This window comes from Copadichromis virginalis, linkage group LG3 (assembly GCF_057382275.1).
Source record: "Copadichromis virginalis isolate Kocher_CV1m ecotype Utaka linkage group LG3, C_Virginalis_male_GT1.1, whole genome shotgun sequence".
NCBI lineage: Eukaryota > Metazoa > Chordata > Actinopteri > Cichliformes > Cichlidae > Copadichromis > Copadichromis virginalis.
In genome coordinates, this window is record NC_140620.1 from 47,683,410 (window position 1) to 47,708,709 (window position 25,300).

General features: G+C 40.2%; 2 protein-coding genes across 4 annotated transcripts in view; both read right to left on the reverse strand.

The window, feature by feature from the left end:
* The window catches only part of usp53a (ubiquitin specific peptidase 53a), a 31,051-nt gene extending 24,104 nt beyond the window's left edge, over positions 1-6,947 (reverse strand). For both annotated transcript variants that reach the window (XM_085451431.1, XM_085451430.1), the window contains exon 1: positions 6,502-6,947. The gene's annotated coding sequence lies outside the window, so the exon portion shown is untranslated. The remainder of the gene's footprint in view (positions 1-6,501) is intronic.
* A 9,155-nt stretch (positions 6,948-16,102) lies between these two features.
* myoz2a (myozenin 2a) lies at positions 16,103-25,249 on the reverse strand. Of its 2 annotated transcripts, XM_085451438.1 has the most exons (6): positions 23,358-25,249; positions 22,447-22,530; positions 21,554-21,720; positions 19,363-19,507; positions 17,299-17,482; positions 16,103-16,635 (listed from the first exon to the last, which is right to left on the reverse strand). In XM_085451438.1, the coding sequence occupies exons 2-6, from the start codon at positions 22,526-22,528 to the stop codon at positions 16,410-16,412; spliced, it is 804 nt and encodes a 267-aa protein (XP_085307564.1). In that variant the 5' UTR covers positions 22,529-22,530; positions 23,358-25,249; the 3' UTR covers positions 16,103-16,409. The 2 variants fall into 2 exon arrangements, with proteins under 2 accessions (XP_085307564.1, XP_085307563.1); XM_085451437.1 differs by lacking the exon at positions 23,358-25,249 and having other exon boundaries at positions 22,447-23,347.
* Positions 25,250-25,300: the final 51 nt, after the last annotated feature.

Here is a 25,300-nt window from a genome sequence, read left to right on the forward strand (position 1 = left end):
ACTACTTTACTTTTTTCAGCTTGCACCGCCAGTTATTAGTGTGTCCAATAAAGACACACACAAAAATTCAACTGTTTGTGTGGTAATTAGTTCAGTCATACCGTGCTTGTCTAGAATTATGACTTTAAACCAGACCAACTTTAATTAGCAACTCAGTTATCCTGATAAATTTTCATAATCTCTTTATTGCAACTGTGTGAACCTGAAGTGAAATAAATAGTTTGAAATGAATTTTAAACAACGTGGGCGGCTGTAACTCCAGAGGAGAGCTCAGTCTGAAACTGCTAGTCAGCTATTTGTGGCCTGACATTTCTAAAAACCCATATAATGCTGCTCCAAGTTTCTATTCCGTCCCATTTTTTTCTTACTTTGTCTGGCCCCGTCACGCTTTTTATAAAATCAGCTACAAAGAAAGACTGCCCTGACCTATTTTTTTTTCCACCATGAGTTGAGCTGTAGTGAGCATTTTAACAAACAATTGAAGATGCAATAAACTGAGCTACACCAACAAAATCTGGAGGGAAAGTGCATCTTGGCCGGAACACATTCATCCAGCAAACCTCTTAAAAGTGTCTGTGTTTATGCTGAACAAGTCAGTGGGGGGTGTTAATATCAGTGAATGGCCAAAGAGGTCAGCATACAGTCAAAACCTTTCAGTTGTGATGTCTTTATTGGGATTTTCACATGGTAGCATTTTAAATGGTAACAGGACATGTCCTTGTAACTTTACATATCTCACATTGTTCTCATTGTTCCAGTACCAAAAAGTACAAAGAAGCAACAATGTGCAACAGTGACTCATCCAATTTTAGTCCCCAAGACCCAAAAAATAGTCGCAAAGAATAAACCTCAAACATTTTGTTATTCAGAGTAAGAAGAGGAAGAAAAAACTGCCCTACTTAGAACAAACAATGAAACTTCCCTCTTGTGACAGTCGCCAGAACCACTGAAAAGTTTCGGCTGAAACTTGCAGGACAACATTGCCATCGTGGTATTTTAGGAATCCTCGATGTATGATGACATTGCAACAACGCAGTTCGATGCAGAATCTAAGGTTGTAAGCTGCAGTTTTGTATTTTACAGTCATCTTCACATGCTCTGACTAAATGCACAAATGTCTCTGCCGTTGTACTTTGCAACTGGGCTCCTTGGCAACAGCATTCCAAAGCAATCACTTAAGCTCAGAGTTTCTTAAGAGCTGCTGTTTTCGGATTTGCTTCAGGGCTGGACTGGCAAATGGAAAACCCACCTTTGCCGATGACATCACAAGTCGGGACAAGTCTGTACAAGGACATCAAGTTTGTGATCATGTGATGAAATGGAAAAACAATTAAATTAATCACCTACACCTTAGACGACAGAGGCCGAGCACTCTACTAATCCATTATACATTTATTGATTCTGTTAATTAGGAACTGGTACATTTATTCCTGTTTTCAGGGAATAATACGCAAGCATCAAACATATCCGGCTATCGTCTCACCCATACCCATTTAGCAGAATGCAAAAACAATCCCAACCCTTGTCTACATTATTCAATGTCAAACTGATGTAACAGAGAAAGAAGCTGAAGCATGTGCTGTATTGAGACACTGCTGACAACAGCATGAGTAAATATGGCTCTGTCTTTCTGGTCCTATGAATGTTATTGCATTATATTGGTCCATTTGGAAAAAACTGTCAAGCTCAGTTATGTTAAACCATCATTTCTAGGAGCAAAACTGACAGCAAGTACACTTCAGTAATGTTGTGACGATTGTAAGATCAACATTTTGCTGTCTGGCTTAAGTTAAGCAGGCAGAATTTATAACCACCGCCTTTATTTAACAATAATTAATTAACATTACTGTTATTCTTTTTCTTTTGTTTGTTATGAGGGGATTAATGGATATAAAATAAAATAAAAGCAGGAAATCAGAAAACATCAGGTGACAGAGACCGCATAGTGTCGGCACTACAGGATACGTGCACATTTTTAGACAAGGGTTGGCTATGCTACAATCCTGAAAGGTTAAAGTAGCACATACTGTGCCTAACGTGTAAACACGGACCAAGAAGAGTGACGAGAAAGCAAAGAGAGAAGCACACTGCCTGCACAGATGACTCTGCTGACATTCTTGCTGTATTTCATCTTCTTCTGTTATGTGATATTAATGATAAAATACCTATTTTAAAATTGAAAACAGATCCCCCACAATCAATTTCAACTAACAGCAGCCATATGAAATATGTGCTTTCTTGTTTACAGACCTAGGTGGAGGAAACGAATCTGGCCAGCGGCAAAATTGTCCATAAGCCAAGTTTACATCACTGAGTAGTAAGCCAAGACGGCTGTTGACACCCTTTGCTTTCAACTCTAAGTGGAGAATTACACCATATTTCTCTTATTTTCCCTTTTCTGCTTCGATCCCAACAACATAGTCCACAAAACCGCCTGACTTCACTTTAAAACACAGTCGTGTTGACCTCCAGTTTCTGCCTTGTGAGCAAGTAGCTCCCTCGAGTTCTCTTTGAATTACCTCTCGTAATTAAAACAAAACATTGGTGATTAAAGATAACAAAAGGCTATGTTTAAAAATTAACCAGCAATTGCGCTCTCACACACATACACACAGGTGAAGCAGAGTTCAATCACATGCAGCAAAGTATCTTTGATAAGTGGAAACTAGGTCACACCTGTGGCCAAACGTAGTGCCAAAGTTCCACTGAGGTAAAGTACATAAAAGGGAAACATTAGTTTACACAGCAGCGCTTAAAACTGCAGAAAATAAATAATCAATCAGATCCTACTTTACACATGAAATATCCTTAAGTATATGTTTACATCTTATATTTAGGGATATCACCAGAACTGATATTTACAATACCTATTATACCAACATTTTTAAAACTCAAAAGGTACTTGCTTTTTACAATATTGTAGTTACCTAAAGCATGATAACTGAATAGGGTTGTCAATAAAAATGGATTACATACTCATTTGAAACAGTATTCATACCAGCAGTACTTTGCCTCCTCCAGCTGACACACAGCCCCTCCCCTCACTAGCAGCTGAACACATGAACAGTAGTATCTTAAAACATCTCATCTGCTGACACTACAGTCTTTACAAAGAATTTGGTGAGGTCAGTAAAGCTCCTGTTTAAACAACACCGAAGTAATAAACACTTAGGAACAGATTATATAAATAATTGTTTTTAAAAACTGCTTTCTAATCTCGAGTTTAGTTATCCATGTGGTTATGCAACATCCTTGACTTACAGCCATTTAAAAGGAGAAATATTGCATTGGAAAACATTGTTACTAGATAAAATAGTTATCCATAAAAAACAACAGCAGCAATGATTTTCAATGTACTATGGAAAAGTTGTCAGAGATGCAGCATTGAGCCAAAAACAAGAGCCAAACAAAAGCAGTCATTTCTTTTTTTCACCAAGGGGCACAACTGCAGGAAGTCCAGTCTTCCTTTGTAAACAAAGACTGGCTCAGACTTGTCAAACAAGGACCAGGAATGACTCCCTTCTCCCCTTGTCATATGGAAAATGCTAAGGCTAGCACCTTCAAGCAGTCAGCCAAAGAGCATGTTGTGCAGTGGCAGCTTTGACGAGCCTGGAGGATCTGTAAAATGTGTCCAAATTTGGGGTGACGGAGTGGAGAGTCAGATGCTATAATTTATGAGTTAGTGATCAGTTGATGGATAGCCCCATTAACAATGATTCAACTGATCTCCTTAATATGGCAACGCCAGCAGCTGCTGATGAATCAATCTGTGGTAAATTGAGTCACACTATGTCACTTTTTTCAAGAAACAAAAATAGAAATGCATCATTGCAGCAACACAAAGAGAGAAGATTTCTGATGTATATATTGTTGGAACGGTCGACTTTCGGGTTCCCAATAGCGAAAGTCTGTAATTCTCTCCACATCGGCTTTTTCAAAAGCCCAAATTACAGCGTTATTAATTAATAAGGCTGTAAGGATTAATTCTTAATTCACGTTCACAATTTACAATATGAACTGCCACAGAGTACGATACAGCTTAACGTCTCTGAAACTCCTTCCTCTCAAATGCAGATCAATACATCTCCCTGTCAAGCTGGTGCATTATACACCTAGATGACAGCCGAGCGTGTTCCGACTCACTGTTGATGAATGGCTTTTTCCTTACTGGAGATCACGTAGAAAAAGCAATTGCTGCACACGTGTTCTCGCTGCGTGTCATGCATTTTAATGGCATATGTTAAAGAGGAAACTCGTAAATATTCAACTTTCCCTTCAGAAAAATAACTTCAGGGCCACGCACACCAGCTCCTACTCTGCATCCTATGACAGCCATAACATGCGTCATCTCTTTCCCACCTTCACAGACACTTTTCTAAATGTGCTTTAACCACACGTGAAAATCATTTCCGGCTGACAGCAAAATGAGATCTTTTTTTTTTAATTAAAGAATAGTGGAGCTAGATTAACATAGAAACACTAATGTTAGAAAGAAAAGGGGTGGATCCAAATAAAGTGAATAAAAATAGCTGAGCGAGGTAAAAGAGTGCAGTGGGTTTGTTGTTATAAAGTGCGGTTCATAAAGGCTGCCAGGTGTAAAATCTATTTTAGCGTTAAGTTAACCATATCTGAATTTAGAGCCGTTCCTTGGAACAGATTGACTTTTGACAAGTGGACAATTACTCCCATTTTCTGGGTCTGTTTTTAGACTTGAAAATGAACTTCTCCACTTTTGGTAAAGTCATACAAAGTTCCAAGTCTGACTCATATTGATAGAGTAAGGATGAATCACAATTCTTCCTCATAAACTACTCTTAAAGCAACATTTAAAATTTCCCTGAACTGAACGCATTCAACATTTCTTCCCTCGGTCGGTTTAATTAATTAGGCGTTAGAACTAGGAAACAGATTCATAAACAAGCAGCCAATGCATGTACAAGAACAAGCAATAAATTTGACCCTGTGTGTTTATTCTACAAAAAAACAAACAAAAAAATAAATAAATACCTCCCCCCCCCAAAAAAAAAAACCCCAGAAAAAAAAAAAAAAACAGTGAAGCTTCACTTGAAATTCCCTGCAGACTGCAGACATGGTTTAAGAATGGGTAACAATGCAGCGGTCATTTCCTGTGTGGGCTTCCTGCTCAAAGTCTTGCTGCGTTCCAACACACGGTCCCCGTGTTCAACCCTGTGAAACTGAACAGGTCACCCACACCGCGCTGAGTCACCCATTACTCCTTACTGCTTCCAACAGAGGAAAAGGAAGAACAAAAGCACAGAGCCAGGATCCAAAGCTGAATAGAATCTGACTGAAATATAACATCCGCCTTTCTGCTCTCACAATTGCTTCCTTAATGGCCCCTCATTTGACAACAGCTAGCCAAGAAACATCAAGCATGATCATGACCCTGCCCCCAATTTAGCTTTTTTTTTCTGCAACTTTTTTTTTTTTTAAATGCATAAAGAAAAAACTTTTAAAGCTAAACCTGAAGTGGCAGACCTCTGGGTTAGTAGCTTATCATCACACACCATCTTTCTAAAAAGCTGATGAAGACACAGCACATTAGTAAACAGTACTTCTCAAAAGCTCACGTTTTTCCAAGTACTCTTGCTCAATGTACTTGCACACAAAGACGTGGCAGAAGGCCCAGCGTCAAAAACTGGTTCGTCGGCATGCCTTTATGTTTATTTCACCATCTTTGTCCTTAAGGAAATGTTCCACCTGCATCAATGTGAAGGCTGAGTGAGCAAGATGTCTAAAGGGTTGATGATCTCATCGCCTCATCATCACTGTGCTTAAGGGACTGGGCTCGTCGGGATGAGGGTCTTATCATGAGTTTAGAGGGGAAAAACCAGTCTACTGGTGCCACATAAGAGAAGTTCTGTTACAACAGATCTGATTCCCCCCCCCCCCCCCCCAAAAAAAAAAAACAAAAACAAAAACAACAACAACAAAAACCAGACTAGCAGCAATTTTTTCCTGTAGATATAAACAAAAGTGTACATGATTGCGCAACATGAAACCTTTCCACACGCAATAAAAAGTGATGAGACATCCTCTGATAGCACACTGTGTGACAGAAAAGCTGACATAACGCGCGTGTGTGTGTCACGAAATAAAGCATTCCAACACTAAAAACGTCACGCCAGCTTCCGTGACCTTATGCTACATTTTATAATATTTAATGACCGATTCATAGCCTCACTCACAGCTCACTGTTCACAGTGAGCCTATTTCAAGGCCCATAAATAATAATAATAAACTGAATAAAATAAACAGTCAAAAAATAAAAACGACAAATAAACTCTACTAAACTTCTAAACAATTTCCACACCTATATTTTTATAGCAAGTTATGCTAACTAAAGCTAGCCTAACTAACGCTAGGCCTACCTGGTTTCCGACTTACCTGAGTTCCAGGTAGAGCTTCCGCCCCCACGTACTGCCACAAACATAAACAAGGAAAGACAAGTACATTTGTCAAACTTCAGCTGACGCTTACCTGTGGCTGAATAATGACAACAAAAAGTGCCGCAATATCCTTTTTAGAGTTCGCTGAACAAGAGTTGGAAGTAATTTTTTTCTTTTGGTTGAGTTTCGCCGAAAAGCCGAATGAGTCTCTGCTTACTATGTTCTTCAAACGGGGAGACGCTGGGAACTAAAACACCGCCCAGACAAGTAAAGTGTTGCCTCGCGTCGCTTAAACTTCTCTCTCCCTCTCCGGCTTTTTCTCTGTTTTCTTCTCCTACGGCGAGTTTCCACTTCGGATACACACCAGCCCCGTCTGTCCACTCGCGGTACACTCCGGCTGGAGGAGGCGTGCGTTTGTGCTGCAGTTCTCTGAAGCGCGGCGGTAGTGAGCAATGGTTCGCTCGGTCGACTTGGCCACCTGAAATACTGGATTAGAGATGTTTTCAGAGCGGAGATGTCAAACCCCGCCTCTTCAACACTGTATTTACTGCAGTCTGCCATGCTACTGTACACCGCTGCCACTGCTAGGGCGCGCGCGCACGCACGCTCCAATATTTGCAGAGCGCCAACTCTGCTGGCAAGCTCGTTAATGTTGCTTTATGGTGCTGGTGAGGAGGGGGGGCAGCTTACTGCTACAATGCGGAGTGCGCTAGAAACAGCATCACATGCGCACTTGGACGGTTCTTTATAATATTCCAAAAGTCAGTTAAAGTATATTTGAGTGCATAAAAATTTTTTCACAACGTGTGCTTTACAGATTCCCATAAATCTCACAGGATAACCGCGTTCTTGCTTCTTTTTTTTTTTTTTTTGCTCTTTTCCCCCCGCAGATCAAGTGTTGCAGCGTTTAAGGTTTGTTTACACCTGCGTGGTTACACTAATACTGTGGTGGCAATTCCTAACAGCGATGATTATGAACAACTGGGAGTGGAGGGAAGTCATGTAAGGCTGGTGTTACCCAAACACCATCTGCCTGATCCTGTTATATAAAGAAAGCAAATGAAAGGAGTGTACCTATAAGCCCCCCTCATCCCAACCTCTCTCTCTTTTTTTTTAAGTTAGACACTAGTGTTTCATCCCTGACGTGTTTCATGGCTCAAGCTCACCATATTTTTTTTATTTAGAATAATTACATTAATTTAAACAAGCAGCTTGGATTTCGTTGACATTTACTCAGTTAATACCCTCTAAACCAAGGCCAGGCATCTTGTTATCCTTTTTCTACATGACAACTACATCACACTGTATATGGTTGAGATAAATTTATCCAACCTGACTGATTATGCATGTGAGCATGCTGGTTTTTGGTAATGGATTTGTCTGATGCATCAATACAAATATCAATAGTGTCGATACCAACGCTAGTATTGGTATTGGATCATGACGCACTGCTCTCCCATACATAAACTGCCTTTAAAGGTCACTGGTGGCAGTATTGGCCCTGTATTTACTCTGTATCCAATCGATACTAAAATTTGCAGTATAGCACAGCACTATTTCCAATGTCTCTCTAACACGGAAATGTGCCTGCACCGCACCACCTGCGTTTAAACTCATAAATCCTGTGTAAGTGATTAATTAGAAAGACTAATAATCAAACGTAAGATAAGTCCATATATTTTTAGAGAGCTATAAAGACAGAAGAAAACTCTGCTTTTAAAAACACTCGTTAAGTCACTCGTTAAGGCTGAGGAAACTCTGCGCAATAATGGAGTGTGCGCTGAGGGGACACAATGTATCAGAGTGGTCCAGCCTTTCCCCAGGAAGTACTTGAAAAGGCCCATTGAGGAGACAGTGCTATTTCCCTGTGCACACATTTCCTAGAGGGACATATAATGCTTCCTCTTGAAATCTAAAAAAGCTCCGGAGTGCAGTAATAATATTCGTGAGTGATGTGAGCCTTTAAGATCTTGGTGTAAAAGTATTTAACTTACCTCTAGGCCTATACTTGCTTTATTTTATGGAAATACACATTTTAATAAAACATATTCTACTTCTATTGAATGGGATGCAGTTAAGCCATGCACACTGGGGTGATTTTATAGAAGTGATATTAAGATTTATTTTTTTTCACACAGGATTAACGATTACTTTGTTACCAGTGGTTCACGCTCACATTAGAAAAGATTCATATTATGGACACCTTCTTGGCTACCTTTGAAGTGCTGCCACTGAGTAATTTAAAGTCCCTATAAATTATGAATCAGACAGCTCGAAGAGATCAGGCCTTTAACAAGTTCCACAAATGCAAGCTTAATATTTTTTTTACTTTCCTGACCTTGGTGGACAGCTTGCAATCAAGCTGGTGCATTTGATAATTTGTGCCCCGTCAGCATTATTTCCAACTTTGCGCTGAAACTCTAAAAACAAAATGACTTTATCACTGCACTGACACATCATTGCCTGGATGTAATGCACTTTAAATGACTTTTGCAAAGTAGTGGCTCATTGATTTTAAGATTCATTTTTGCCTCTTTCTACTTTTCTACTATTTGTCTGTGCTTCTCACTTTTTGCAAATGGTCCAAATGTCTAGTAAATTCCCCAAAAGCCCAGCCAACCACCAGTCTTTCCAGGTTTGATTCTGTTGTGAAGGGTGTTTTATTTTAAGAATAATTACCAACACTTTGCCAGCTCTGCAAGGAGACAGCGCACATGGTAAATGTCCCGTAGAGACCTGGTGCCATTGCCCGGACTTCTCACCTTCAGAAAGCTCCAGTGAGCAGCAAGAGATTTGCTGAACACAGTGAATAAACACAGCTCAAATGACAAAACTATACCATCTCTTTGCCAAGAAAGAAAACCACAACCAGTACACATCAGATTAGTAGAATCAGCTTTTATTGAAATAGATTCATTGATTATCTCAAATGGGTTACTGGGCAACTAAATCCCATTTCACCTCAGCTGTGTGGTGCCATTTTTTAATGGTATATTTTTAGCACTGCTGTCTGATTTTTCGATCCATATTTACTGTACACCATAAACACAACAGGAGACTTGTGTGTTCAAAAGGTCTCTGCTTTCATCTTGCTCCTCTTTACTGTGAGACAGATTGAATCTAAATAGCAAAATCTTCTATTTAAATGTTGAAAAAGTTAGAATTGGTTTCCCTAGAGGACAGTGGGAATACAGTGTAAGGAAATATGAATGAATAAAGCTTCAGTTTCTGTGTCTCTCATTGCTTTTATCTGCTGTAGCAAAAGCACGATGTAGCTGTAGCAAAAGCACGATGACACATACAAGTTTGAATGTGTCATCGTGGGAAACGCAAATAAGTTCAAAAAAATGCAGGGACACAAACTAATATGGATTTTTTTAAGGACACAATGCAACATGTGAGATCGAGTTGTGAAATTGACAATCAAGGTTATTTTCCCTTCCTTAAAAACAACTTCCCACAGAAGAACGACTGAACAAAGCAAAGCTTGTTGTCTGTGAACACCATTTGCTGTGATCCTATTGAGTTACTACTAATGAAGCAGTGAATGTCCTGTTGTTACGTAAGAGATTAGACATGCTCCAACGCCGCAATGGAGGCCATGGGAGGGCGACGCCTCCAAAGCGACTTGTACTATATTTAACCGGGGTTTAAAATCCTGTAATAATTACTTTTTCGAACGAAGAAGCCTTTTCAGGTTTCACAAGAATGTTTCAACAAGTAGTTTCTGAAGAGGACTTTTGTTGGTCAACCACTTTTTCATCCACTTCATGGTCGAAACATCTAGAAATGCATTTTTGGGGTACAGTTCAAAATAAAAGCCTGTAGAAAAAGACATAGAACAGGCTAAGATACAAATATTATCTTTGGTATCTTGTCTACATTGTATAACATTCACCAAAATGGCATTTGTGTAAGTCATGATGACTTGGCATCACCTCAGACTTGTCCCGTGGGACAGGAGCAGGGGCAATTTGTATTAATTTACATTTTCTATCTGACCCCGAGTGAAACACTGCTCATTGTTTTACTGCAGAAAAGGGGATGACATGAGCATTGTTTTTTGCCAATTCCCCATGTTACATTAACTCTGGAGTGCAGCCAAGGTGGTGACGGTGATATATCTCTCTGCTGTGTTTGCTGTATCCACGGTAGCTGCAGCACACAGAGCAAGCATGCTATTGCCCCAGTGCATGTTCAGAAAGTGAGATAGCTTCACTGACTAAGATTAGGTACATAAATTAGTCTTTCCCCAAAAAAGACATCAGCAGAATGGGCTACTTCCTGTATCAACATCGAGGGCAATTACTTTTTTCTTTGTTGTTGTTGTTGTTGCTGTTGTTGTTGTTGCTAGGAAAAAGAGCATTTGCTTACCACCTAAAGGTGTCATTGCTGCAGATTGTTTTAGCTGCTGTTCATATTAGAAGCAGAAAGTTAATAATTCCTGGCTGACTATTAAACAAAGAGAGGAAATTGATGTATACTGACCGCTCCGGAATATAGATGAGCCCTCTGAAGGCACAAAGGCCTAGGCTGGATTACCGTGAGGGAACACAGTGCTAATTGGTCTCAAGGGCTTTTGCAAGTAAACAGGAACATGATTTTGAATGTTCATTTGTCCATACAAGGTAATTATTTGCCTAGCTGTGTGCATCCCTCCATGAAGCTGTCTCTACATTCTGTTTGCTCAAGCTCGGTGCATTTAGTGAGAGAGGGAGAGCGCATGTTCCTGTCCTTAAAAGCTGGAAGAAGTTCAGAGATTCGTGCTGGCATTCACCTTAACGCCCACAACACTTCTGTACCTACTCACAGAAACTAGCATATTCATCACTGTTTGTCAGTTATTGTCCACTTGTGGTTTCTGAGGCGTGATCGACTGAAGGGTTTTTTTTCTCAAGAGCCAGACATACTTGACCCTGTTGCGTCACTCCACCTCATTTCAGAAGCGGAATGTGTGCCGCGTCACCCTTCACCTCACCTCATGTGCAACTAAACGCCGCCCGACTGACCCCAGGAATGCTTTATGTTCGCTCGTATATTTAGAAATCCCACCGGGCTTTGCACTTTCCTGTGAGAATGTACACCTGCTTCGCATCAGATGAGAAAGACATAAACTAAAACGCTGACACACTAGATTAGCTTTGCATTTTAGTTGCTAGTGGATTTTGATGTCAGGAGGTCATATATTAAAAAAGGTTAATCCCAGATTTCCAACATTTCTAACCTAACCTAACCAACCTAAAACGTGACACTGAACACATTGGAAGTGCGGCCATATGCAAAAACCTTTGAGAGAACCATATGTCTTCATGTGGGCACTCCTCGGTGCCCTTGCAGTTGTTATTTCACAGCACATTTGTTTTTCTCGCTAGACCCATGCATACTTAGAGGAATCCTTCTGGGATATTGGCCGGTCAACTTGTGCAACCTTTAAGCAGTTGTCTGTGTCAGCAGCCATACTGCACAATCAGTGTTCGGTGCTGTGTGTGCAGATGGAAACCCACGAGACTTCAGCTTTAAAACCTGACAGCGAATGCAACAGCAGCAGGGACCATAGTTAACTGCTGATAAACATACAGACAGCCAGCTGTTCAGACTTAGCCGGGTCACACTGTACAAAAAAACATGACTCTAACATCTCTACTTCTTGCATCTGTTGAACACACCCAAAAACTGTACGTTTCCATCTTGTCAGGGTTCTTATTGCATAACAAGTGATAACTTGATATCTATTGGGTGTTTGTGTACTCATTCTTTTGCTCCAAAGGCATTTTATTTTTGAAGGAATGTCCTCTGAGATTTCGACATGCTATCACGAGTGTCTCTCCCTGGTGCTCTTATTCAAAGCAAATCTTTTTATCAGTGGTGTTAAAGACTCTACAATGTCTTTTAACTTAACAAGGCGACGGCCTATTAACTTCACATCAGTGATCATGATTGACTACGATAGTAGTCAAACAGTAGTTTCTCTTTGCCAGCATAAAAAGGATTTGTTTTTATGCTAACAAAGAAAGGATATTTTGAAAAATGGGAAATTTTAAAGGAACCCAGTGAAAATCTAGAGAGAGTTGTAGATTTACACAAGAACCAGCAATATCCCAATTAGTAGATGCTCTGCTCTACGTCCTGAGTCATAGCTGCCCCAAGGAAGCTATTTTGAACATGGAATCTGGAGTCCTGGAATCCACATTTCTAAACAACTGCAGATTTCCAGATCAAAGAGTTGTTTGTAAGTACAAATTATTTGGATGTGTCACCACTCAGGCCAGTTATGGAAGAAGACCCAAACTGTCGTCCTCAGATGAGAGGAAATTGGTTAGGATGTAGAGTTGGATGTCTCAAAACCGGTCTTGGTCTCGAGACTTCGAGAACACTTTTACGTGGTCTTGGTCTTGTCTTGGTCTGGACGGACTTTGGTCTTGGTCTTGTCTTGGTCTCGCTGTCTTGGTCTTGCTGTCTCAGATCGACATAGTGGTCAGGAGATTTGGAGTCAACAGTATCCTGACACACAATGTAACATTTAATAATGTGTCCTGCGCAAAAGCATCAGCTCTAAGAGCCGTGCTTAGAGAGTGCTTTGTAGTGAATCTGAAGAGTCGCCTCCCATTGAGCGAGAGCCGGCTCCTCACTTAATTTCCTTTCGCTGCTCAGCTCTCACAGTGGCTCAGCTATGCTCCAATCCCTCCATATTGTGGCCAATCACATGCGAGGATATAGGATAATATCATTATGTGAAAAACAGAGAGGGTGAGAGACGCGGCAGTCAAGTGGAGCGTGCGTCTGTCCTCTCAGTAAGTGAGTGAGACAGTAGACAGCTCCAAATTACTATGACATCCATGCCCATAATGAGTGTATGTAAACTTCTGACCACAACTGTAAGAGAGCAAAGGATTATAAAGTTTAATCTCCTGTTCAAAGACTCCATAAGAGTCCATTGCTGAACCTACATCCAACCTTTTAGTTTGGGACAATCCACTATCCCGGGCAAACTGTAGCTCTAGCCTGTACCTACTGTTCTATTTCATGTCAAGGCGAATGTGCCTCAGGGGAGACCGGTTGCAGTTTGACACAAATAATCGAATCGTCTGGCTTCCCCAACCCCCAGCTAGGGTCTCTGCCAATAATATTTCCAGTGCTGCATTTTGATAATGGCTACATTCAAAGTTCAAAGTGAGTTTGTGCCTGGTGCTGATAAACACTGCTCGATATCCGCTGTGGTACTTGGCTGGGCTATTGGAAGTGTTGGATGCTAGGCGGTGTGCTGTACAAACAGTTTTCCTGAAGAGACTGGTTAGAGGAATTCAGGAGGACAAAAAAAGGGAGTGGTAGCCGAAGCTGCACATACCAAAGGCTCTCCAACAGCGACAAGGAACGCCTACACTGGCCTGAGTCACATGGCTGCAAAATATCTGACAGGCATTTCTTATTTCATTTTTGGCAGCAGGAACAGAACCACTTTAACAGAAATCAGCAGCTAAGTATGCAGCAGTGTTGCAAATAGTCAAGGTTTCATTATATAGCAAAGCAAGTTATCTTTATCAAAGGATGATTTGCCTTGATAAACTTAACTGAAAGCTAATTCAAGGCAATCAACTTACCTGAAATCAAAATGACACCTTGTCACAGTGATTGGCAGTTGTAGCCAACCTACAGCAGATGTGATCTGTCATAACTGAGACCTTTTAGCTGTTAAACCTCCTGACCGTTCAGTATCGTTTAGTATTGTCTGTTTGGTATTTCCCACTCATATTTCCATCAGTTGGGCTTGAGTTGTAAAATATACACACATCACAAGACCAAGAAAAATTACTATTTACTATTTACATAAAAGAATAAGATCTTGAAAAAATAGAAATAAGAAAAAAATAGCGATAATTTCACCAAAGTAAAAAAGGCTATTGAAGTATTAAACACAATAAAGTGCAATGTTACTTTCATTAAACATAGGTTATCAAAGTATGCTGTGTAAGTATGTCAAATATAGAAACTCTGGTTATGTAAATGAAAATTTAAATTAAAAATTTATGTAAATTCAATTCAATTTCTGTAACTTCAAACACAGGTACATCAGAGGCTACTTAAGAGTGATCTATATCAGATATTATGAAAGAATCATGTTACCTAGCAACCATCTGCCAACAGGCTAAAATGATCATTTTTTTGGCAATTATGCACATATGACAATTTATAAAAGCATCTTATCATTCTTTCACCTAATTTGTATCCATGAAAGTTGAATTTTGCAATGCAAAAGAAAAAAAAGAATTTTGCTTGATATAGTTTGGCACATTCACACTGCCTGACAACCACCTAGCAATGTGCTAATATGATCTGCTTTTAGCCTTTATGTGCCTACAGTTCGATATGAAAGCGTCCTTTCATTTTAATTTCATGTAAGCAACATCTCATTTATATACCTATTTTTTGCATATAAACAACATCTGTCCTCCATAGAGTTTTTTAATCTTATCAATATGTTTCAGTGTATCTCTTTGACATCACCAAGAATAGAGCATGGCCATGTAATATTCATATCACTGCTAGTACCAGGTTGATTTGATTTGTGTAATTTGGCATACCTTCGCCTTTTCTTCCTGTTTCCATTTGTTAACAATAGCCTCTTGACAGTCACCCTTCCACTGAGCCCATTTCTGATGAGGTGAGGGATCTCTCAGGTCCTATGTCAGGTCTTTGCTGTGTTTTTTAAAGCACATTTCTTTCAGATACTGTTTATCTTCAGTAGATAGCCTTTCAGTTCTGCCAATAGTTCTTTTGTCTTCCATCAAGTTTCCTCAAATTTTTTAAGGACACACTGCACACCATTGACAGCTATCTCAGGATTTTGGTCAATAGCTCATCAGGAATCACATTGTTGGTGAAAAAAGTATTTTGTGCCTGCCAAACTGTCAGTCAAACTATCATTTCTTAAATAGATTCAACTAAAGAAATGGGAATCAGCTGTTTGTTTTTGTCACATGCTACTAGTGACAAAGTGCCGAAAGATATAATTTTAAACAGATTAATAGAAACACTTAGTACAAAGTTAGCATGCTAGCTAAAAGTTAGCCTGACAGTATGCTACTATACTAGCTGCTTTAAGCAAAAAAACATTGTATGAAGAGATGGTGCTTGAGTATACATGAACAAAATTCCAATAATTTCTTTAATTTCTATTTTATTTTATTAATTTATCTCTCTGAATAACCATAAGATAACTGCACAATATCTATTCGCCCCAAATGTAACATGTATGGTATCGGGGAATAAATATGGCTGCTTAAGCTTGTTGTAGCTGGGGTGCCTTCCAAAATAGGCTGTTGTGGTAGTAAACAGAAAGACAGCGGCCACAGCTTATCAAACGTCAATCTTTCTTCTGCTTGGCATAGCCAAAAGGTGAGAGACACATCAGTCAAGTCGCTCATATCGCTGAAGCAGATTTGATTTGTCAGGCAGTGTAACCTTGAGGCACGTTACACTGGCTCACATGGATCTCTGGCCTCTCACACACTATGATAACTGAGAAATTTGCATAGGACTATGGCACAAAAATGCACCGTCCTTCACTGGAGCTAGCTCATACCAACCCGTATCGCACACATACATATTGCATTCTGTTCCCTTTCCCAAAACAGAAATGTGCAATTTTTTCCCTTTCTTTTGAAACCAATTAAAAGGAAAATCAAAAATTCTGATTGGATTTTTGATCATTGTACGCCACTTTATTGAGCAAAAATGTGAGATAAAATCTGTTTATGAAAATCAATATACAACAGTTTTCAGTAGTGTGCCTGTCTAATGTACACAGTGATTTTTTTAAATTATTCCCTGCAGTGCAACAGTTAACATCAGTGGAAAGACCAAAGGGTGCTACATACACGCTAACTTGAACCAGCAACACCCAACAGGATGCTCTGTTCTGACTCCAGCATCACTCCACAAACAACAACCTCAGGTTAAGCAACTAAGTAGACAGCATCTCTGTGTGACTTCAACACGGGTTCAAAGGTCTTCTGACTCAGGGATGAGCGCATTCTCGACAGAAACATTAGGGAGGGGGACTGGACCACCCGTAGACACCCACCCCAGAGCAGCTCTGTTGAAGGAGGGTCGAATTACCAGGGTGTCCCCTTGGAGCTCCGGGAGCTCTGGGAGGATTTCTACCTGAAGGGTCTTGACAGGAGCAGGCCTGGGTGCTTTGCTGAAACCACCGAAAGGGGTTGCCACCCTGGAGATGACAAAGCCACGGTGTTAACAGCAGACAACATGTGCTAATGAGAGAAACTTGAAGTGACATTTGAAGTGATGCAATTAATTAAAGCCAAGCAAAGACATTGACCCGGGGACATTTCTAAGATACAGTTGCTGAGTGTGAGAAACACTGTGCAACGAATGAGGTGAAGGACAGTATTTTCTTTGCTCACTCACCACTTGCATTCATGCTATATTAAAGCAAGAATGTATAATTCATAGAGAGTTAGACTTTTGAATGGATGCGATTTACATTCATAAATAGTAAAACACACCCTCAACAGTTATATATTTAAATGTTTTATTGTTATAACTTCACTTTTAACTCCTAATTTCCATTTGTGTTTCCATTTGTTCACCTGTTTCAGGGATGTCAGACTTATTTTACATCGTGGGCCACATAAGGTCTGCTTTGATTCAAGTTCGTGCAAAGAAGTTTAACTGTGCATTTAATCTCAGGGCTATCTTTTACATGATTATTTTGATCTAGTATGAATGGCCATGGGTGAGGCCTTTATCAGTAGGAAAATCTGTAAAACGTCATTTAAAACTCCAAAATATATGCCCTCTTTTACATTTGAAAGGATGATTCTGGCCCTCGGGCCTTATATTTGACACATCTGACCTATTTGGGAATTACCTGTTGAAGCTTTTGTACCCTGGCAGGTCTTGTTGAGGTGCCAGCTCTGGCATGCGGGTGATGAGAGTGTCAGCCAAGGCAGGGTCATTGATGATGGCCTGCTCCCAGGGTGAGTGGTAGGACTTTGGCACAGCTGTACTGTTGAACTTCTCCGGAGGGATGTCTTTCAAAGGACCTCCATACCCTGGATAAATTATACAACACTGGCAGTGAAGGCATGTGGGGCTTTTCTGTTTTTCTATGTCAAATAAAGACCAGGTGTTGGCTTTTTCCACACGGTTCGCAAACCAGAACTTTGTGAGAGTCAGTTCAAAAGACTTCTTCAACAGCCACCAGCGAACGTACTGTCCAAAGAAAGCAGATCCTTCACTTTCATCGCAGATCTGAAGAAAACTTGAGTTCAGAAGTGAAAAAACGTTTCCCCTTTCCACCGTCTGTAACTGTTAAACTTTTAACTGATTTTGGTTTGTCTTTTAGTTTGACTGCATGTAAATACAAAAGAACAAAGAGATCAGGTCATTTCAGACTAAAGGAAAGTGACATTTAAAAAAAAATATCTTCATCTGTATTTTGTTACAAATGTGTACCTAATTTAACAGCAGTCTAAGTGTCCTGTCTTTCTTCTTTAGCTCCTTTTTTTCTCATTAAAGTTCACAGCCAAACAGAATAAAGGCACAGCTTCCCCGTGTTTGTGCGTGTGGGTGTGTGGATGCATGCCTGCATGTATGTCTCCCCACATACACTGTGTGTGTTGATGGGAGAGTCCAATCGAAAGTACTATCCTTCAAACCCAGCGCTTCACTCAGGGGGGCTTGCAAGCTCGGCGTTACATAACACGGGCCGCTGTGTCACGTCCTAACCCCTCACAATGAACAATTCCCCCTTCCTGAGTTTATGTTTTGCCCTGAGGAGGAAGCAGGAGAAACCAAACAGACCTATGGGGAAGTTTACAGATTTTTTTGGTAGGGGGGGAATAATCTATGACAAAACACTGTGTAAAAATGTTTCTGAGGCCATGGGATATTATTCCTGTGGTTGGACGTTTGGCTAAGCTGATACTTTCGTGGGAAAGGATGATTACACCCCAGTTTCATGCAGGGATAAAAGAAGGAACTAAACCAAAAAGGAAATGTGAAAAAAAAAAACAGCAGTTGGCTTAATTAGTGTCCAAGTGGCCTGATAACTAAAGGCACGTTTGCTTATTCCTTTTTCCATTGTTGAAAAATGGCACAAAAATAACTTTTTGTGAAGTTGAAATGGGCTTACTGTATATGACTATTGCCTGGCATGCACTCCTACAGTAAGTGGATGAGTGGGCTATTTTAAACATAATTCCCATTTGATACCTGATGCACTTTGGCCGGATTTCTGCTACAGTTGGACTGACTTCATTCACATACCCTGGGGTCTGTGTCCGGTCCACAAATAGCACCCCACCCTAGTGTCAACACGGTCATCCTTAAATCATGGTTTTGTGTCAGCTGAGCAAAATTAGGACATGAGGGAGGATGTGAGTGCACAGCTGATGGTATCAGCAGCACAAGAGCCAAACAGGAAACGGTTTCCGTGAGTAAAACTCAACGAATTTTAGAATGATGGTAAGAGCTGATTGCAATAAGGACGGTTGAATAAAAGGAGTAGACATGAGAGAAGGGAGTAGGATGAATATATAGAAATAAATAAAGGAGTCAGGCTCAGAGAGGGAGAACAGAAATGTGTAATCATATTTAGCCCGAGGCCAGCAGATTCCAGGCAAAGAAGAAAATTGTTTTCCTGCACGATCAAAGCCTGCTTGAGTACAAACAACGAGAAACAGTTGAATCCATATCAAAACACGGCACATCTAGTACTTTGTGCAGAGCACATGTGCGCAGTCACTCTGCTGGGAGCTGTACTTAGCATTCATCATACAGCAAAAAGACCAAAGTTTAGTACAACACAATTAACGCAAACAGGTTAAATGGATAGGAACAGCTGAATATAAGTCAGTAGTATATCACTGCTGTATGATTTTGAGTCCTTGGAAAGTTTTTTCAGTGCACTGTATCACACAGCTTTACCTACCCGGAGCAATGCGGGTGGGATCTGGCACCATTTCCATAGTTGTTGTGTCACATGTCACTTTCGGTGGCTGGTCAACACCTACGTTGTTCTGGCCGCTGTGGCTGTCAGTGGTATTCCCAGTCTCAGTTTGGAAGATGGCAATGCTCTACAAGAAAGATCAAAGAGGTCATTCGGGCCCACAAAAAAGGTTTGAAACCATTTATCAATCAGTTGATTCCTGACAATTCATATCAACGTTTCACACGATTTTTGGAACATTTTCGACAGCATTTGTTTGGTTACTTGGTAACAGGAGAAACAAGCAGCAAACATCTTGCCATCTTTGAGGTTAATATGACATAAAAATGGATAACCATGACATGCATATCAAAGTTTCCTCAGTTTAGAAGTCATAAATCTAAACAGTAAATCAGTTGTATCTTCATTGCAGCGATATCACATGATAAGCACATAACAGATCTTCAATTTTCCACGTTTTCCTTAAACAAAGGAGCTATCTGTTTGTCCAGTTGTCTGTCCATTTGCCCTCTACATTCGAAATACTATTCTCTGGACTGAGATGAAATGTACTGCAGCCCCAGCACCCGGCTTTTCATCCCCTCTGAAAGATATTTATGATGATTTACTCGAGGATTTCCTCAGGAAATGTTGACAACTTGAAACAAAATCCTTCTATTGCCCAGAGCAATAAACAAACCGAGATATCTAAGTCCTTCATACATCAAAGATGAGGGGAAAAACTTCTCTTGAGCATAATAATTATTTTATCTGTGGACTTAAGGGGGGCATTGAAAAGTACACAAGGGAACCACACAACTAAATTAAAGAGGACATAACTACGGATCCTAATTAATTAGATATAACAGAGAGAAACCTGGCTTTACTTGATTTTGCTGTGCGCTGTGAGACATGAACTTCTTTGTGTGACCAGATCAGCGAATGGTACCGCTGAGAAAAGAAAATGCTAACTTGGCGTGTTGCCCATCCATACACAAAGGAACATTAATAAAACCACTTATGACCAACTGCACGACTTGTGCTACAGATACACTGTGGCACAAGCAATATAAACACTCGAAGTGCTTATACTTTGTCAGGATGTAAGGTGGAATGTTTTTCATGTTTTGGTGAAAGAAGATGAATTAGGAAAGGGATAATCGGGCATGAAAAATATGCACGCTAGCAATGTGGAATTCTTACGGTACCCTCTTAATCTTTATCCCTACAAATGATCATAAATTTATGTGCATTTCAATGATTAGTTGTGCAGTTTAATGAGATTATCTGCTTATTTGCTGTCTTATCAGGAATTAGGTGGTTAAAAGATTTAAAGATTGCAACCTTGGGTGCTAAAGAATTGACCGTTAGAGATGCCAAGAACTGCCTCCACAAGTGACTGAATCCCCATAGACTCCAGTAAGTAAATGCTCAGCTTTAGACCAGAGATGAACATGTCTCCAACCTATTACAAAAGACAGCTTGGGTTTGTATCAAAAGTTTAAGTTCTGCATGATTAAAAGCAGTAACTGGTCAGCACCAGGCTGGTAGCCATCTTTAGACTTCATCTTGGTGACTGAACTGGACCTCAACAGTGTGTTTGTGATCTTTATCCTTTCTGGGGCCTTTTAATTAAAATATCTGACTCACATTATTGTTTAATGTGAGCTACAGTGGCCACATTAATGCTTTAAAGTATCCATTAACAGCTACGTATGGGATTTACATGCTGTTATGTTGCAGTGATCTTAAACTGGTACAGTTCAAACAAAGAAGATATGAAATGTGGATTATAAAGTTGTAGAGGACAGATTTTTGGGGGGTTTATTGTTGGGTTGGTTGTGTTGGTTAATTTGATTAGTTTGGTTGGTGTTTGGGTTAGTTGGGTTGATTGATTGTTTGTTTGTGTTGCGTTGGGTTGATTAGCTTAGTTGGTTAGATTAGGGTGATTGGTTCGTCTGGTTAGTCAGTTTGTTTGATTTAATTAGTTTTTATCTTTTGAGAGAGTCAAGGTAACTGGCTAGCAAATCTTCCTGATAAGGTAGCCTGCTACTGCCTGCAGCTTTAACTGTAGTTCCTACGCAAACATGAACAAGGACTCGATTTTGGGACCTATTGTTGAAAAAGAAGATTTTTTTTCCCCAATATCTAAAGATTTCTTTAAGATAATAATTTAGACCACAGTTCTTCTTACATTCAGCTGTGTGTTGTTTTGGTTCTGGATGCTCTCAAAAGTGTATTTTTCTGATCGTCTCTGACGCATTTTGAAGAGACGGGAGCCCCGGTTGGAGGCGAAAGACAGCTCCTCCAGCATTATGTCCTTAGGCACACTCATCTTCTTTCCCAGATCCATTTCTATATCTGAACAGAAGGAAACAAAACAAGACACTAAACAACTTGTGTTTATTCAGTGCTTGAATCAGACTTCTGACAAGACAAATGTATTTTCACGATTCCTATACTCCCACCTATGCTGAATCAAATTAAATCCATACAGGAAAAAAAAAACCTCCCTGCACAAAAGAAAAAATCCTGTACATGGCTGCTGACTTAGCATTCCTGCCAGTATGATGAACGAGGAATTATCTTCCCTCGTAATCAGCTCATATTCAGTGCTTGTTTTATGGTTTGCTCCGCATGTTAGCTACTGCATGCTGATCATGGAGATGTCATCGACCTATATTCAAGCGTGAGACACATAATTTGCCAGAATATCTTTCAGCTGTCAGTAGCCTTCAGACCCTCCCCATCCCCAAGGCGCACAGTTGTCCACGCCCTGAAATAGCGTGTTCAAAGGAGAACGACAAAGGATTAGTTACTATGAGCCATAAAAGTAGTCATTTGCTTATTTATAGGATCATAGAGGGGAAGGTTGGCAACTGTTTTGCTAGAAAATGATGGGCTCATGCCTTTTATAAAGTAAATTTTGGAGAATTTGACAGTAAGGCTAACAGATCTGTACTGTAACTTATGGTGTTGTTAACTAATTGTCTTTGTTTACATGTTTAATGAAGAAGGTAAGAACAGAATGTGGGAGGTCAGAGGGATCAGGAAAACATGCAAGTGAAGAGGAAACGATACAGCTACCTTCTTGGGCTTGAACCTCCCTGCAGATTGCTGCTGCCTGCATTTTCCTCTCTCTGGTTGTCATGGTGGAGAACTGTGACATGGCTGCCATTGGGGAGATTGGGGTGAGGCAAAAAGTCACAGGAGACAGTGCACATCAGTACAATCTGTTCAAATGTACAATCAAAGACAAAAGCAAGGCAGCTGCATGTTAGTCATCAAACACCCACAACACGCACAAAATCCCACCGAAGCAGATAGAATTTATCAAGGCAGTGAAAAGGGCAAAGTTAGCACTTCCCTTTAAATAACCTTGGGCTGTTAAACGCCAAGCACATGCTCTGCAGATATGGCAACCAGCAGTGTCAGGGGCGTCTCAGAATCGATATGTTTGAAATTACCCAAGTTGTCACATCGAACATGTGAGACAGCAGATTAGAGAGCAAATCGGAAAGTTTACACCGAGGTGTCGGAGAACACGAGTGTTTTATTAGAATCCAAAATGCTTTTCACAAAGCAAAGAACAATTTCTCAAAGAACCAACGAGCATTTCACAGCAAGTCTTCAAATTACCATCACTTAGAAATCAGTTGATAACAGACAAGGTTGCAAAATGCTTTACCTCCAATACGCTGTTGTGTAGATATATATATATGCTATTTATAGCTTTGTATTTGAGGTACATTCGCTTTAAATAAATCAGGACATATCCCATATATACAATTAAATTAATACAGAAAAAAGACATACATTTTCATGTATGTGTTCATTAAAAAAATAAAAAAATAAATATAAAAGCAAGCTATCACACCAACAGTAAAATACAGAGGGACTGAGTGTAGGTGGCAGAGAGAGTCATGCTTGATTAAAAGTGCAAGTGTCACGTTAGACATGGACAGCACACCTGTGGAGAAGCCCAAGCGATGGCTTACCTGTCCTGAAGGACCCTCAGGGGGTTGTCTCAAGTTGTGCCTGTCTCCTCGGGGAAAGAAAGGTGAGGTCAGACCGGGTAGTGTGACCCGTGTGGGCGCTCACGCTCCCCGTTACTGAGGCTTGTGTTGGGGAGGGCAGCAAGTGGGGGCTGCAGCCTGTGAGTGACTGAATGAGTGGGTGGGTGGGTGGGTGTCAGTTTGTCTGTTGTCATTGGTATTTAGTTCACAAGCAGAGGGCGACTAAATTTAGACCGCTGCCACTACTACTTCACTTGCCCAACACCATCTCCCTTGGCCCGGTGTTATTACAGTAGCTCAGAATGAATCTGTGTTCATTTCAAAACAGGCAAACATTTACCTAGCGGGCACTTTTAGAGTTATTATGTAAAAAAAATGAGAATGAACTTAATGAAAAAAGCAAATAAATAAATAAAAGGCAAACACTTTTATTAGGCATACCTGTTACCCAGTCGGATAACTGCAACTCACTGCATTTAGGCATGTACAGTGCTGTGCAAAAGTCCTAAGCCGCCACTAATTTCTTTATATATTTGGAAAATATAAAGTAGGTGCAGAGATTGAAAATCAGTATTTGGTACGATCGCTTCCATTCTTCAACACAGTCTGAGCTCTCTTAGGCAGCTTTCTCGTCATTTCTTTAAGTAGCCTTCAGATATAGTTCTCCAAGCTTCTTAAAGGACATTCAAAGAAGAAAGCACACACTGCAAGCTCTGCGGAGGCCATTGTGTTTGACTGCGAACCAGTGTGTGTTTTTCTATGCTGATATGCTTTTACAGCACTGGCAGTATTTGGGATCATTATCATGCTGAAAAATGAAGCTGTTACCAATTAGACAGAACCCCCACCATGCCATATAGATGGCCGAAGACACTCAGTGTTGTCCCTCGCTATCCTAACACATCAAAGATGTCTTGAACCACAAATTTCCCACTTGGATTAATCACTCTCTGAGACCTGTTGCAACTGATTTTCAGTCTATTTCTTGTATAATCCGACAGTCTCTCCTCCATGTTTCCCTTTCTTCAGAATGCTTTCTTGACAGCCACCCTTCCACTGAGACCATTTCTGATGAGGCTTCAGTGAACAAAAAGGACTGAAAATGAATGAAAAAGCAGCTAATGTCAAAAGAAAAACTTTGAAAGACCTTCAGAAAGACTAGAAAACTATTCTTCAAGAGCACAAAAATTGCAAAAAAAAAGTCTGGAAGCTAAAGAAGTAACAAATGTGGGGCGATTACTAGATCTGTAGTTCGGATAAACTTAAATGAAAACCCTCTGGAAGATAAAGTGAGGATATATCTGGCAGTTGATAAGTGTTGGAGGAATTGGAGTTGCTCTAACTATACATAGGGCAATAATGTGCTGCCAGCTTGCAACTTTTCTAATAGACATGCATTGAAAAATGCTAAAGACATGAAAACTCGCTTAGTAAACCACTGACAAAGCTTTAACATCAAAATAAAGCTGTTTCAGCACTCAGGAAATTGCTATGCACAGCTAACATTAAATATATTCAGTGACATCCACCACGGGAACATGGTCCCCTCAGGGCTTGCAGACCAATCACATACTATTTGTTTTAAGTGCCATCATGTGATAAAGGAAGTACCAAAGTCTAATGGAATTCATTTACTTTATAATACCATCACAATGTTTCCAACGACCTTGCTACATTTAATTTAGTCTCATTTCCCCCCAGTTTTTTAAGAAGGCAGGCTGAGTTTGCGGCACATAGCAGAGCTACAGTATGTTGGATTCAGGGTTGGATATCAAGCTGAGTGGCATAACTGCACTGCATAGTGAACAGAAAGCTATGCCTGGGACACAGAATAATAATAAAGTTATGTCCCAAAAAGTTGATTCTGTTCATCTGGACATAGCGTGACTGAAGAAGTCACTTGGATGAGTTATGTTCAGCTGACT